General features: G+C 39.0%; 1 protein-coding gene across 1 annotated transcript in view; it reads right to left on the bottom strand.

Moving 5' to 3' along the window:
- EMC2 (ER membrane protein complex subunit 2) overlaps nt 1-15,175 on the bottom strand; it is a 41,192-nt gene that overhangs the window by 22,397 nt on the left and 3,620 nt on the right. Inside the window, exons 2-4 of the mRNA XM_083622292.1 lie at nt 9,345-9,458; nt 6,674-6,738; nt 1,248-1,333 (exon numbers count right to left, since the gene is read on the bottom strand). Of these exons, the coding sequence (XP_083478418.1) occupies nt 1,248-1,333; nt 6,674-6,738; nt 9,345-9,458 (265 nt within the window). The remainder of the gene's footprint in view (nt 1-1,247; nt 1,334-6,673; nt 6,739-9,344; nt 9,459-15,175) is intronic.

Raw genomic sequence — 15,175 nt, 5'->3', positions numbered from 1 at the left:
ATATTCTCGCTTGCACCAATAATCCTTTCAAAGAACAGCCTTCAAACATATGTCACATTTTCAAATGCTTCCCCTTGCCATATTCCAGACCCAGTATTAAAGACAACACTAGGGCAAGGGGAACTCCAGTTTGCAGGAAAGCAGGCAGCCATGTCACATGCTTACATTCTGTTTTACCTCCAGTACATACAATCTACGTTTCCTGATGGGAATGCTACCTGCTGCCTTGTGGGACACCTTTGGGAGAAGAAAAGCCTAAAGAGTAAAGCCTACACAAATCGGGAGTGGAGTCCCTAAGACGGTTGGGTGGCATCTTGTATGGCCTGCTTCCATCAACTCCTGCAGCCAAGTTGGAGCCAAATGTATTGCTTGCTTTCCTTTGGAACACATAAACGAAGCCAAGAAGAGAGTCTTGTTGTCCGGGCAGCCCAGGACCTCCATGCACACTGCCCAGGCTTGCACCCCCCAGAGAGGTCACTGCGGTGCTGCTAACATAGCAAAAACAATGTGAGAGGCAGCAGTTACAAGTTACTGCTCTCTGCAGCCACAGCAGGTGCTGTGATTTTCCAGCAACTTGACTTCACTCCCGGAAGTGCCCTCTATGGTTTCTCAGGCCAGACAGATGCCAACAACAATTTAAAAATGACTTTAAGAGGTCTCAGCTTCTCTCACACCTTTATCAAGCTTGTCTCTCTCACACACACCACTGTCATCTCCAGAAACATTTTAATGAATTTTGTGGCCCAAATCTGGGCAGCAGATTTAAAATACTGAGGACCTGTTTATGATTATAACTATGTGAAGCTAAGAGTCCCTTTAGTGTCCCGTTTATTTCACTATCAGAAACCGTTTATTTCACTATCAGAAACAGCTTTCAACTGTTTCTCTAAAATCTAAAGTAGAGAGACTTATTTAGAAAGAATCATAAATCCCCAATATTCCAAATCTACACTGGAGTAGATCAAATTATCTTATGAAGAAGGAACACCACTGAAAGAAAGTGACTGTGTTATTGTAGTCTAAGATGGTTAATACATTTTAGAAACTATGTACAGCGATTTTTAAAAGTGTCTTATGTAACAACTATAACAAATTCTCTAAAATATTTCCATGCCAAAGTTTATTTGTATACAAGTGACAACCCTATCTCCATGTGCACAGAATTTACTCCCTTCACAGAAATGTTGATTGTGGCAGATTTTTTTTTTAATGCAGTGTCTGGAAAAGATTTTTTAAAATTTAGTTACCTCTCCATGGCTTCAAATCTCATGCCTGTTAACCGCTTAACTCTATGGCTCCCAGGGAATTGCCGTCTTAGCTCTTGAAGACAAAACTGTATTTTTAAGAATAACACAAAGAAAAGGGGGGAGGTAAAAAACACAGTTTTCTTTCAAGTTGGAAACCAAAATCTGAGTGATGTTTATTTGAGAACAGTAACTGAGAAGCTCATTTGGCAGCAGTCTCGCTTAACACAACACTAAAGTACCATATCAACACTTCTTCAGCAATGTTTTGAGAGATACCAGGACACATAGACAGAACCCAGGTTTCATGCTACAAAAATATCCTGTAGTCAGTTAAAAAAAAAAAGACACCCCACTCCCAAACAACCCTACAATTTATAAACAAGGTAATTCTTTTGAGCTTCAACCACATAATGCAATTTGCACTCCTGTGGAGTTATGCAATGCAGAGAAATTAAGCCCTTAATTGACTAAATCTACAACCTAGAAAGTGACTTTTGAACAGTTTATTACTGTTTTGAACAGTGATGAAGCAATCATGATGTACCAAAGGAAGGTGATGGAAGGCAATAGCCAATAAAGGTAACAAGAACGTGTATCAAAGTTTTAGTAATAACAAAAAAGGAAGTGTTCCTTGCAAATCAACTCTAGGGGTAGCAATTGTGATACTCTGTTTAATGTTGGAACTCCCAACTCCCATCAGCCCCAGCCAACACAGCAAATGGTCAGTGATGAGGGGAAGCGAAGTCCAACAACATCTAGAAGGTGTCGTGTTGGATATTCCCCTCTAGCTTATTGTCCCCTTTGGTATACATTTTGTGTCAACGCTCTAAAATGGGCACATTTGAGTATTCTAAGAAGCATGGTTTCAGACCCTGCACAAATTGTATTTAACTAAGGTAGCCCAAACTCAGGACAGACTTTCCTACTTTCCCCCCTTCTATTCTATTTTCTCATTTAAGGGGGAGGGCAGCCAGAAAAGAAATTGCAAACAAGGTCCTACTTTCATCTTAGGCAAAGTAAATGCAGACACTATCTTTTCACACACAAGTATTGCAGGTGGATGTTCCAAGCAGCCGTGAATTTGACCTCATGGTGTGCTCTTTTGCCACTGTCTATCAAACGAAGGATCTTTATTTGTGAACTAAGGTCATGCACGGAGGGAGAGAAATAGTGAAACAAGCTATGTAGAAACAGTCCTAAAAACTACGATGAATAGCAAATAGAAATTGCAAAACACTTCATCTGGAACCAATGGCGCCAATTTTTTCATAACAGAAGCCTCACATTTGTTGAGTTTCCTAGTCAGGAAGTTAAGAGTGCAAACCCCATTCTGGTATCAGGTGCCTGCAGCTGTGGCAAAAGATTAGTTAGAATTATGGCTATTTTGAATGTCCTTTCAACTAAGTATGTGGAACAATAAAAATCATAAGTTTTCATTAAGCTTTTAAACTGTTCTCGGTGTGGAGACCAAATAGTCACAGTGCTTGCATCATGCTGTGTTTCTTATAGGACACTTTGGGGGCAGAAGTTCAAACTTAAAACTACTGCAGCAATTATTACCGTGTGTGTTTTTTTAAAAAAAAAACAGGTGTGAATTTGTTTGTTGGTTCCTTTAGGAAACCCTTCAGTAAAACGAAGGGAAATGTTCTTCCTATCTATTTTTATTATGTGTTCTAAAAAAATTCAGATAACTTCACTACCACATATTAAAACATGATAACCATCAGCGCAACACAGAAGTTTAATGCAACTTTCTGCCTTCAAACATTCTTGTTGATCCTGTGAAGCCACAGGGAACTAAGGATGATTTTGAAGGTAACTACTTTATGTTGGCACCCTTACAGCAAAACTTTCTAGGATTCATCCTCACCCATCTTGACTTATAAGAGCAACCAACGTTGGGTCGGCTGGCTGACTGGGTCCTGGGCTTTGCGATTCGCTGTGAGCTGCATGTTAAAGAAGAATTTGAGCAACCATTCTTGGAGAAGGGCCCACCAGACCCAGACAACCGTACCAAATACCAATTAGTTACCAATATGCCTTTTTGTGATAAAGTGTTCCAGTGGATGGTGGTCATACAACTCTAAGGCATCTTGGATGAAGCAGGTTATTTAGATATGATTTCATGTTAGGGTTTGGTACAACACTACCTTTGGCCACTGTGATTCCAGGTGAGAGTGCACAACATGCAACCATGTTGATTCCCCTGGCCTTCTCAGCAGCCTTTGATACCAGTAACCATGGTATCCCCTCTGGACGAACCATCTGGGGTCAGAACTGGAGGCATTGCACTGCAGGCTTCTGTCCCTATCTTGACAATCAGTTCCAGAAGTTGGTACCCAAAATATTATTACTCTTCCATAGTATAAGATCACACTATGGTGATCCACAAGACTCCATTTTGTCCTGATACTATCAAAAGAAGATGCTGGGTGAGGTGTCATCAGTATTTATTTTATCATATCCAGATGAAGCTGCAGATGTGCTCAATTACTGCCTGCAATCAGCAATGGACCAGTTGGGGGACAATAAGCTGAAACTGCAGTGGGGGGGGGAAATGATGCTCATTCTGGGGTTTGTTGTTGTTGTTTAGTCGTTTAATCGTGTCCTACTCTTCGTGACCCCATGGACCAGAGCACGCCAGGCACTCCTGTCTTCCACTGCCTCCCGCAGTTTGGTCAAACACATGCTGGTAGCTTCGAGAACACTATCCAACCATCTCGTCCTCTCTCGTCCCCTTCTCCTTGTGCCCTCCATCTTTCCCAACATCAGGGTCTTTTCCAGGGAGTCTTCTCTTCTCATGAGGTGGTCAAAGTATTGAAGTCTCAGCTTCAGGATCTGTCCTTCCAGTGAGCACTCAGGGCTGATTTCCTTCAGAATGGATAGGTTTGATCTTCTTGCAGTCCATGGGACTCTCAAGAGTCTCCTTCAGCGCCGTAATTCAAAAGCATCAAGGGGTTACACTATCCCTAAAATATCAGATTCATAGTTTGGGTGCTATTAAACCTGGTGGCATTATTTGGAAGCCAAAGTGCCCTTTGTGGCTTGAAGCCAACTGAGTTGTATCCCACGCTGATCCACTATTGATGGATGGCTCCTTGATCCAGCAGAGGACTCCATCAGCAGAACACGGAGAGTGAGGCTTCCCCCACCGCTCTGCCCTTGAGGAGTGTGAGAGAGAATGGGACTTGCAAGGATTATGGTGAGTATGTGAAAATCGCCAGAGTCCCAACTGGATCAAACAGCCTTCCATCATGGACAGACCCACTGTCCCTGAAGTAATCAGAGACTGTTTGATTTGGTTCATTTCTAGGTTCTAATTACAAGAAGACCAACTACTTTTGATTTAGAAAGCTATTTTACTTTATTAAACTGTGAGTTTCAAAGAAAAATAAACCTACTTCCTTTACTATCACCTCAGGCCATCTTGAACTCAGTTTACATATACACAAAAACACTGTCCTAGTTTATTTGAAATATTTCAAAAGTGGTTTCCACTGAAGACAGAAAGGATATGAGTGCATGGGTGAAGTGATGCAATACAAAAGGGTTCCCCTTCTAAAAAACCCTTTATGTTGTAAAACATGCTTATCATTCTCCACATCTTGCTCTATATACAGCTGGTAGGACAGATTTCGGTTGAAAATTAGGAAACTCTTAACAGTAAGAATTTTATGACATTAGAACCATACCGAGGGAATGGGTCTATCCCACCATAAGTCTTCAAGCAAAGGTTAGATAGCTAGGTTGCTCTAGCTCTGGATTTCTCTCATCAAGGAAGGAGTGAAACAGATGGCATACAAGCCCCTTCCAACTCCATGATTCTATCATGGCTTTCTTTTTATTGGGTGATACTGGCAAGATCTCCTGAACGAACAGTGATGTTAACTGCATCTCACTTTCTACAAACCCAGTCATATTTGAAATATCAGAATGAGATATTCTAATATAATAAAATTGTTCAAAACTGTGTTCATAAGGTACTGATAAAGAAAAACAACTCTCTTATTCTTGAAATTACAATTAGCTTAAAAATTCATAAATGATCTTTTTCTTGCATTCCCTTTATACTTTTCCTTGAGCTCACATCCACTGCCAAACTAAGGAACAAAGTTTCAGCAAGAAAATTCTGTATACGTAATTTGAACATTTACATGGCTCTTTCACCAGAAGTTGCTGGTTAGAGAAAAAGTATCAAATTCCCTAGTTTGTAGGTCTCCTCCTTTTTTACCAAAACGAAAAGGATTTCCATAATACAAACATTTCTGTAGCAGCTATGCAATGAAACCCACATGCAAAACATTTTCTGTAGATGGCACACAAAAAATCAGTAGATTGAGAGAGGTACTTTTCGATCATTTGAAAAGTTGACATACACTGAGATTCTGTATCAACATTTTCTTTACAATATAGCAGCTAACATATTATTTTGGCACTCAGCTTGTATCCAAGTACTGTAACTGTAAATATTTTTAGAACTTTTGAAAGACCTGTGATAATTATAAGCAAAATATTGGTGTAGGCATTATTTAATTTAAGGTTCTACAAGCCTCCAGGTCTACACAATCAAAAGAAATCTCAGTATTAGTTTTCCCATAATGCTTGTGTTCATACTAGCCTCACTGAAGGACCTAAACTGCAATAGTTTATCAGTATAAAATGGAAGCTAGATTTGTCATGAAGGAACATGACAGTTGTTAGTTGTTTCTTAAAAATAAACAGGAAAAATATGCACTCCAGCACTGAAGAGGACGAGTGCACAGAATTAAAATTAGTAAACTTTTAAAAGCAGCTTACTACAGAAATGCCAGGCCATAACTTAGTGGTGGGAGGAAAGGAAAGCTATGAAGTAAATGGACCTGACTAATTTAAGTTCAGTAATTTCAACGTGTCTATTCTAAGTAGGATTTCATTGAATACCAGCCTATCATTCTATTCTTAAAGACACCTCCATGCCTATGAGGAACAGTGAGAGGAGCTCTTAATCATTGAAGAACACAAAACTTTTTAGAACTTCACAAGACAACAAAATAATTTTGCAGTAGAGTACTGGACAAATGCAATACGAAACCACGGGGGGGGGGGAGATTGTCTAGCTCCCCAAAAGCACATTGTGCTATAAACTGACCATCCAGAATCACATATTTGCACCTCCACAAAATTACCCAGAGAAGTTTCCCATTGTGTAAATTAAAAATGTGCTTCCTCTCACTCAAGGCAGCCTCTCCAGATTTCACCAATTCCCTCTCTTGCTGCAGCCCTCTATGTTACACACCATGCCATTCCAAAGGGTATCTCAAGCTTCAGGAGCAGCTTTTCAGGGGATATAGGGAGCCGCAGGAAGGAGGAGAGAATGGGAGAATCCTTTGCGGTAAGCAGTGTTCCAAGCCATTACATTTGCAGCAGAGGTCAGCTGGACTACTTACCAGTGCCAAGTCATCCCGACTGCAGTCCAATGCAGCAATCATCACTTGCTCATATATTATCCAGACTAGAAAACACACAAAAATACATCTGTCATATGAAATGAGGTAGTATGTTTTTCAAAACACCTAAAACAAATTACATTCTTTTGTTTTTTATAGAAACATGGACCTGTCATAATTAGTGCTCAAAATTAGTATGTGCTACTCAACACTTTTAAAAGCTATAGTGTTCACTTATGCTGCATAAGCATTTTTGTAGTGTGTTCCATATTACAATGCAATATTACTACACCAGAATAGCTATTTATGATAACAAACCAACTATGGAAATGATTCACAGCTCCCCCAATTTCAAAAAGCACTTTGGGGGTTTAGCAGAACAACAGTTTTTAGCGGACACTTTCACCAATTCTGGTGTTCTGTTCTTCTCCATTTTTTCCTTTATGTCAGGGATGGCATAAATGTTGTATTTTAGCCTTTTGTTGGAAGCCGCCCAGAGTGGCTGGGGAAACCCAGCCAGATGGGTGGGGTATAAATAATAAATTATTATTATTATTATTATTATTATTATTATTATGGCTAAACCCCGGTCTGAGAGCTGGATCAGGACCCCAAGCAATTTTTTGTAGCTCTCAGAGATATCCCCAATTTTGACAGTGGTGGCACAAAGCGGGGGGAAATGTAAAGGAGATACAGCACTATGGTGAGTACATATGTTTAAACTGAGTTTTGCATTTATCCCTGATGAGTGAGACTGGGTGAATGGTTGTATGAATAAAGTGTATCATGTTGACTGAAGCTGTACATTATACTGTCATATAATGCTCTCTTGTAAGTGACAATGAACAATAATAAATAAAACTACCCTACTATACTGAGAGCATTTGGCATTCAAGAGGAAAGGCATGCACATGAAATAGACAAGTGTACAAATTTCTGTGATACACACATAGAATTGTTCTGTGTAAAAACTAAAGGTTTGGGAGGGTACAGATTGCCCCTCAATGAAAATCTACTTTCCCCAGACAACACAACAATCGCTCTGATTTTGGCTTTTACCACTTCAGTGAATGTGTGGATATTATGTTCTATGCCTTCTTGATTAAAATCAGATTGCCTTCTTAGAATAGAAACTACATAGCCTCTGGAAACAAAAATGGATATGACACCAGGAAACATATGGAAGATTCATTGATATACATCATATGAACACTATTAATTAGGGAATCTACTGTTGTCAGTGATTCTCCGAAAACACAAAACGAGTGAAGTAAATATGTTTCATTTATAAAATTACTAAGTGAAAGGCGATGAAAAACAGCACACTCAACTTCCCTGTTGAGATCACTGCCCTTTCTATCACCCACTGAGTTTACATTAAACTCGGGAGACAACATATGCAGGCCTGTTTTCCTGGGCACTTCAAATTTTAAATCTCGAAACCAAGTAAGAAAGTGACTGTGCTATGCTATTATTTGCAACTTTCAGGTGTATACTGAAGCCAGGTTTGGGGAACCTTTGGCCCTCCAGATGTTGCTAAACTACAACTCTCACCATCCTTGGCCATTGGCCATGCTTGCTAGAGCTAATGGGCATTGTAGTTCAAAAACATCTGAATGGACAGAATTTCCCCACTAAGTTGTTCTCTGAAAAAAATATTCTAACGCTCATCATTATGAGATATATTAGTAACATCTTATGATAACATCCCAAACTGAAAGACCTCTGGTCGAGTGCTCTAAGAAATGAACCCATTTCAGAAATATTGCTCCCCTCTCTCTCTTTGTATAATGTCAGTGTTACTGAGACCAAAACTTCCTAAAATTAAATAAAGGGTACACCCGTTCTGATCTTTGAGACCTTTGCCAAAAATGAACTGCTCATACTGTCTGAATTAGGTTAACTAAGTTATAGAAAGGAAAGAAAGAGAAAGTAGAATGAGCTCATTAAAAACAAATCACTGATACTTATTCCCTTCCTGCCTACATAAGAGCCTTGGTCAACTTTATACAGTTTTCTTGCCATAAAACACTCCGATGCTTTATCCTGTGCTTATATAAAAAGAGGTATTGCATTATTGTGACTTTCTTTTTAAACAATTCCCTTCTGGTATAAAATGCTCTGTGCCAAGTTTCTGTCTGGGGAGAATTAGTATTGTGCACTTACGATCCCCCCAAATGATGCAGAGCTATTGTATATAATGAAAATCCAGGCACGCCCTAGACTCTCATGCCCAACGCTATAATAAAAGGAACTCTTATATTGATTCCACGTAGCTGAAGTTATGGTTAAATTTCAGGAATAACCTTCTGTCTCCATTTCAAAACTTAGCCATCCTTCAAACGAATGAAGACAACCAATGAGTGAAATTTGGCCAAGGATGCTTGGGCCAAGGGTTCTCTCAAATGTATTTGCATGACTAGCGGGCCAGGCTATACATCCGATTAGGTATACATCTCCCTGCCCACACCCTTAAGTTGGAAAGCAGATCAAGAGTCAGGAAAACTGGCAGATGTTGAGCTTTATGGGCGTACCATACATCAGCATGCACAAGAAAAGTGAAGTAAAAGAAAAATAATATTGAGGGTGTAATAGGAGAATCAATCAGGTAATAATAAAAGCAGCTGCACAGAATAAAGACGGCAAGAGACGTGAAACAGCTTTGACCTACTGTCATCGCCAAGCTTAGCTGCATATTCATGAATTAATTCTTCTCCAACTTCCACTATCTGCTCACTGTTCCGATAGTTCTCTTCCCTCCATTTCCTCATTTTATCTCGCATCTCTGAAAAACAAAAAAAACAAAAATGAAACAGTGGAATGACAATTCCTAATCAACATTTCTGAAAAGAATTGGTATATACATTTTCTGTTTGATAATAATTGTTTTAGTAACTTAAAGTTTCTAGCTTTGAAATTATGTTTGTGGAAAATGAAATAAACATTGAGACTTTTAGGTTTACAGGTATTAGCTAACGAGTCTTATCCCTTATACAGTGAAAAACCAGCACAACATGAACTGCCAAGCACATCTTCCATTACCTTTTAATACTGATCAGTAGCATTCAAAAGTGCAAAATGTGAGAGGCAATACACAGCACATTTAGAGGCTGAGAATCTTATCTCTATGCAGAGACAAAACACTGTCTGCCTGCAAGTGGTCATCATATTAGGCACCTGGCCAGAAAGAGTAGCATGGAAACAAAAACATGCCTGGACCAAGTCTGGTACCTGCTTCCTTTCCAATCATTCAAGGCAATTGATGTAATTATAATTCTAGGAAGATCATGAAGGTTATTTAATGAGAAATTGTTCTTACTAAAGCTGAAAGTGTAGTTCTCAATTAACTGATGTGCACCTGCCTACAGCCAGGTAATGGCCTCCCCCCCCCCCAGTAATTTTGAGCTGGTTGTACAGAAAATCTCAGTTTGCAAGCCACTTATTTATTTCAGTTATTTGTTCAATTTATATACTGCACTTTATCCAAAGATCCCAGCATTAAGAACAACATTAAGAACATAATTTACGCAGCTTAATATTAAAAACATAATACTCAGCGTAATAATAAAATTATCACAATACAGCCCCCCCACACATTTAACAGGCCATAGTGGCCGAAGGCCTGGGTAATGAGAAATGTTTTTGCCTGGCAGCTAAAGACGTGTAAAGATGGCCCATTCTTGTGTTGTAAGCCAAGCTGTGTCTTGTGTTGTAAGCCAAGGTGTGTCTATGAATAAGTGTGCTAGCGCAGGTTGCTCAAATCACACAAGCCACACTCTTCCCTTTCTGAAGCCAGGAGAAAACAAACCCAAACAAAAAGAAATGTTGGATTCCTCTCATGGTTTATTTGGAGACAAACAAACCAGAAGTGGTGGTTCACATGTAGCACTAAGCCAACACTAATTTGTTTCTTCCTGACTTGGGATAGGGAGAAATGGGGCAGGCGAGATCTGAGCAGTGTTCACCAACCATGCCTGCTTGTTCATGTTAAACCATAGTTTGGAGTACCATGATGGATGAAACGGGCCAATGTCTAAAGTCAAAATTTTCTCCTCTTGCTATTCAATATCTTTCAGCACTGGGGTAACTGATCCTATTCACAGCGTGTGGATACTCAGTGATTATTGTGTTGCTGCCTTTATGGGATGCCAGAAACATAATGCAGTACAAAATGCTGAATTTCAGGCTTAATGCATAATGGAGTTGAACCTGTCAAGTTCTGTTTGATTTTATTATTTTTGTCATAATGCACATTTATGATTATTACTCCTTCAACTTGCCTGCTGCCTCTATGAAAGATTTGTAATTGCTTTGGGTAATATTTCCCAATGCAAACATATAACTGAACATGCTTTGAGTCTTGAAGAGAAGTAGGAATAAGTTTCATCTCAAAATGAGTATATACTATTATTGCTTCATTGTGTTAGCTACGAAGCAGATCATTTTCTTCTATTGCCTCATCTGGGAACTCTTGGATTGTTTTCATTATTCCTATAAACTACAGATTATTCCAAGGCCATTGGTTGCTTTCTATTTCAGTAAGAATTATAAAATTGGAATAGCAATGTACATAGATATTTTCACTACTATTCCCTAAACTAATATAAAAGCATGGTCTGAGGGAGTATGCAAAAAATTAAAATTATATCTAAAATTAATATGGCAACATTTATGTACACTTTTAACTATTTCTTTAAATAGGGTAGTCATTACACTTCATGAACATTACATCATCTTCTATCATGAGGAAGACCAATGGGGAAGTTTTAAATCCTTATTAATCACACTTTCAAAGCATCCAAAATCACACAGAAAAAAGCAGTTTCTGAATAAATAATTGTCAAGAACACAGAAAGCTAGACTGCAAAAAAGCACTGGCAGCAGACATAAAAATCCACCTCAAACTCAAGTGATATAATCAATCAGTCAAGGTGGACCTGAAAGTCATCATGAATTCAAGCTGTTATATCCTGCTCAATGATGCCTTTTTTCACCCTTTATAAATTGTCTGCATAAGGATGTTGCCACACTGCAATTTGTTGAGCACAGAGAGGTGGTGCTATGAACTACAGAGTGACAATAGCTCACCAGCCGACCTTCCTTAGTGGCAGGGGCAAGTGAAGAGAGACATAATAGTCCAACAAACCATGGAGGAACAGATAGACTAGGGCAGCTCCCCAGGAACTGCTTCCCAGTCTTGCTCTGATGCCACCCGCCACTTCCCTCCTAACCCTCCATTTTCAGATTTCAGATTAAAACTGCAGAGTGGCAGGAAATGAGGACCTTTTTCTGCCTCCCCACTTCCAGCTACTCTCTGAAGACCGGAGAACAGATCTTCTTACAAATATTGGGGGGCGGGCAGGGGAAGGACTATACCATGTGAAAAATTAACATAATATTTTAGCTGCAGTTCATTCATTTTCAGCTTTGTATTCTTGTTATAAAAAAGTTTGCCTAGATATTCCGTTGTTGCGCCCATAACCTAGGTTTAAGGTGCCATTCAGCTCCTGGTTTTCATATCTCAGTTTCTAACACTTGCGGGGGGGGGGGCAGGAGTGGTGCTTGGCAAGGTAGATGGGGTCAGCAACACAAGCACAGACACAGCCCTTTATCATAAATAGAGAGAGGGAGGGAGGGAGGGAAAGATGATCAATTTTTCATGATGAAGAAAGCCATAGGTGACAACAGAAGGCATTGTGTGAGTAAGGACTCCTTTGGTTTGTTTTGGTGTACAGTATTTTTATTCTGCCTATTATAGACATCTTAAATGCACAACAACTTATATTTTTAATTACATTTTAATAGAAAAAGACAAGACTGAAGTTGTTGGTCTTCCTGTCACTTCAAAATTTACAAGTTAAGCTGTAAGTTTTAGATCAAACAGATTTCTTTCTATAGTCCACCCCATTCCTACCCCACATATGATTCCTTCCACAAATAGGAGGGGTGAAATAGGATTGTGCAAAATTTTATTTTAAAAGACAACCAAAACCACCACAGAGTTACATTTCATGTGCCTGAGTAAAAACTAAATGGTTCCTGACTCAAGACAACCTCTGGAAATTAAAAGATTGGACAGAAAGAATGTGATTGAATCTCAAATGTAGTGCAAGGAGTGACAGTCCAAACATACACAAAATAATGGAAGTTTCCTCCATGAATTTACTCAGCCACTACTAAAGCCTCCATGCCATTATATCTCTCAAATGTAATAATAACTGAATATTAAAGTATAGGGTATCTAGTGATGAAAAAATATGAGACAGGCCATGTTTTGTCATTTGATCACTTAATATAAGAAAACAAGCACATTAAATGTCCGACAGTCTCAGCCCTGTACATGTTTATTTAGAAGGCTCACTCCCAAGTGAGCATGCAGAAATTGCAGTCTAGTGCTGCAGCCTGATGATTTCTGTAGGGAAACAATATCAACTTTCAGCTTGTCACGATGGTGGTAGTGGCCCACCATCTTAAATTAAATTTGGTCAGCCAAATTTAAACTTGAAAACAAGTTGTGGAATTAAGTTTCAAATCTACTGCCCTGGTTTGCAAGTAATGGCTTGCTAGCGCTCTAGTTTATTTCCTCATAGTGTGGCAAATGGAGGAGGGGACGGGTGCAATGTTAGCAGTGTGCACCAGGATGCTTCCTCACTTCTAGTAAACCATAGCTTGCATAATTCTTGGCAGTAACTCCTGGAAGGGCCTGGGAGGATGGGACCCTGACTGACTCCAGCTACAAAAGTTGTGGATGCTGAAGAGACCAGGGAACATCTTGGCTGTCTCTTAGGGCAGACCCAGGTCACTGAGCCTGTGCTTCCACAGCCAAGGCCCGCTATGAACTACCATTGGCAGGACTGGTAGCAACAGCAGCAGATATGTTCTATGCTTATGATAATACTTTATTCTTAGTTATGATATTTAACATTTGCATTTTACATTTGACTTCCTTTGGTAATGTTTTATTTTGAAAGCATCAAGATAATATTTTAGTTTCCGCCTAATTACGTTGCTTTGAATGTACTATACTTTATTTGTCTTTCTTTGGTAATATTTTATTCTGGACTGTTTTATTTGATGTTCTAATATGTTGCAAACAACTTTGAGATTTTTTTCTTAAAAATATAAAGCAGCAGAGAAATGAAATGAATACTAATAATTCTGGCTTGTCATTGCATGCCTATGAGGCCACTGAATGACTCAAGAAATTCTCACAAATAATTTTTGTACACTGTCAAATTCTGTACTTCTTTTCCTATACTTTCATAGGCTACAATCTGAATATTGTTTCCAACTCTCTAAAATAAAGAAAAAACGTTACATATATTTCATCCAGGCTGCTCTATCTGGTCCTCAGGACTTTCCACATGCCACACCCTCCTCCCTTTTAATTAAGATGAAGAATAAAAGTAAAGAGACATGCAAAGGAAGAAGCACTGTAATAATGAATTCAATTAGACTTGCATAGAATGTGCCCTAAAAAAGTTAATTATGGAATCAACTGGAGGGGCAAGAAAGCTTCCTTCAGAAAGTGGAAGTCTTGCTCAAATAAGGAAAACAAAAAGGAACACAAACTTAGGCAAAATAAATACAAGCAGACAATAAGGGATGGAAAACAAATGAGTGCACTGCTAAAAACCATCAAGAATAAAATCTTTAAGTACATTAGAAGCAGGAAACCAGATAGGGAAATAGTTGAACCTCTGGACACCAAGGGAGTCAAAGGTGTGCTAGAAGAAGAGGATACTGCAGAGAAATTGAATGAATGATTTGCATCCATCTTCACAGTGAATGACGTAAGGCAGATCTCTGTGCCTAAACAAACCTTTTCAGGAAGGGAGTCTGAGGAATGGAGGCAAATAGTGGTGAGAGAGTTTTAGGCCTTAATGACATGTTAAAAATGGACAATTCACTGGGTCCAGACAGCAACCGCTCAAGAGTTCTTACAGAACTCACATGTGAAATATTTAATGACTGGAAAGCAATGAACAGAGGCTTTGATTAACACTGACTATATAAGCAGGCCTGGTATTATCTCAAGCATGCACAGATGGGTTGAAGTTCCTTGGCAATTCTGGATAACCTACAGAGCATCAACTGCATGCATTTCTGAGTGTCAACATTATATTTAAAACTATTACAAAATCTCCATTCACAGTTTATTCTATGAACAAGAGGAACTAGTTTTATGAAAGTGATTGTTCCCTGAACTACAGTAAACCTGCAAATTACGCGGGGGTTACTTTCCAGGGATCACACCTTAAACCCAGAATCACATACAGTCAAAACTCAACGGGTTCAATGGCAGGTGGGATTGCCAAAACCATTTCCCCCATAACCCCTTTTTCTTCTGCCCCTTTTTATTAATGTTAATTTTTGCCATGTGTGTAAAGCTGAATGTGCACAAGTTAAATGTGTATAAATTGTGGGCCTACTATAAACTGGTTAATTAAACTATCAATGGCATTTTAAACTGGGGGTATTGTTTTTGTTTGTTATTATGTT

Source organism: Podarcis filfolensis (assembly GCF_964270895.1).
Source record: "Podarcis filfolensis genome assembly, chromosome: 7".
Taxonomy (NCBI): Eukaryota; Metazoa; Chordata; class Lepidosauria; order Squamata; family Lacertidae; genus Podarcis; species Podarcis filfolensis.
This window is presented reverse-complemented; position numbering and strand designations above follow the sequence as displayed.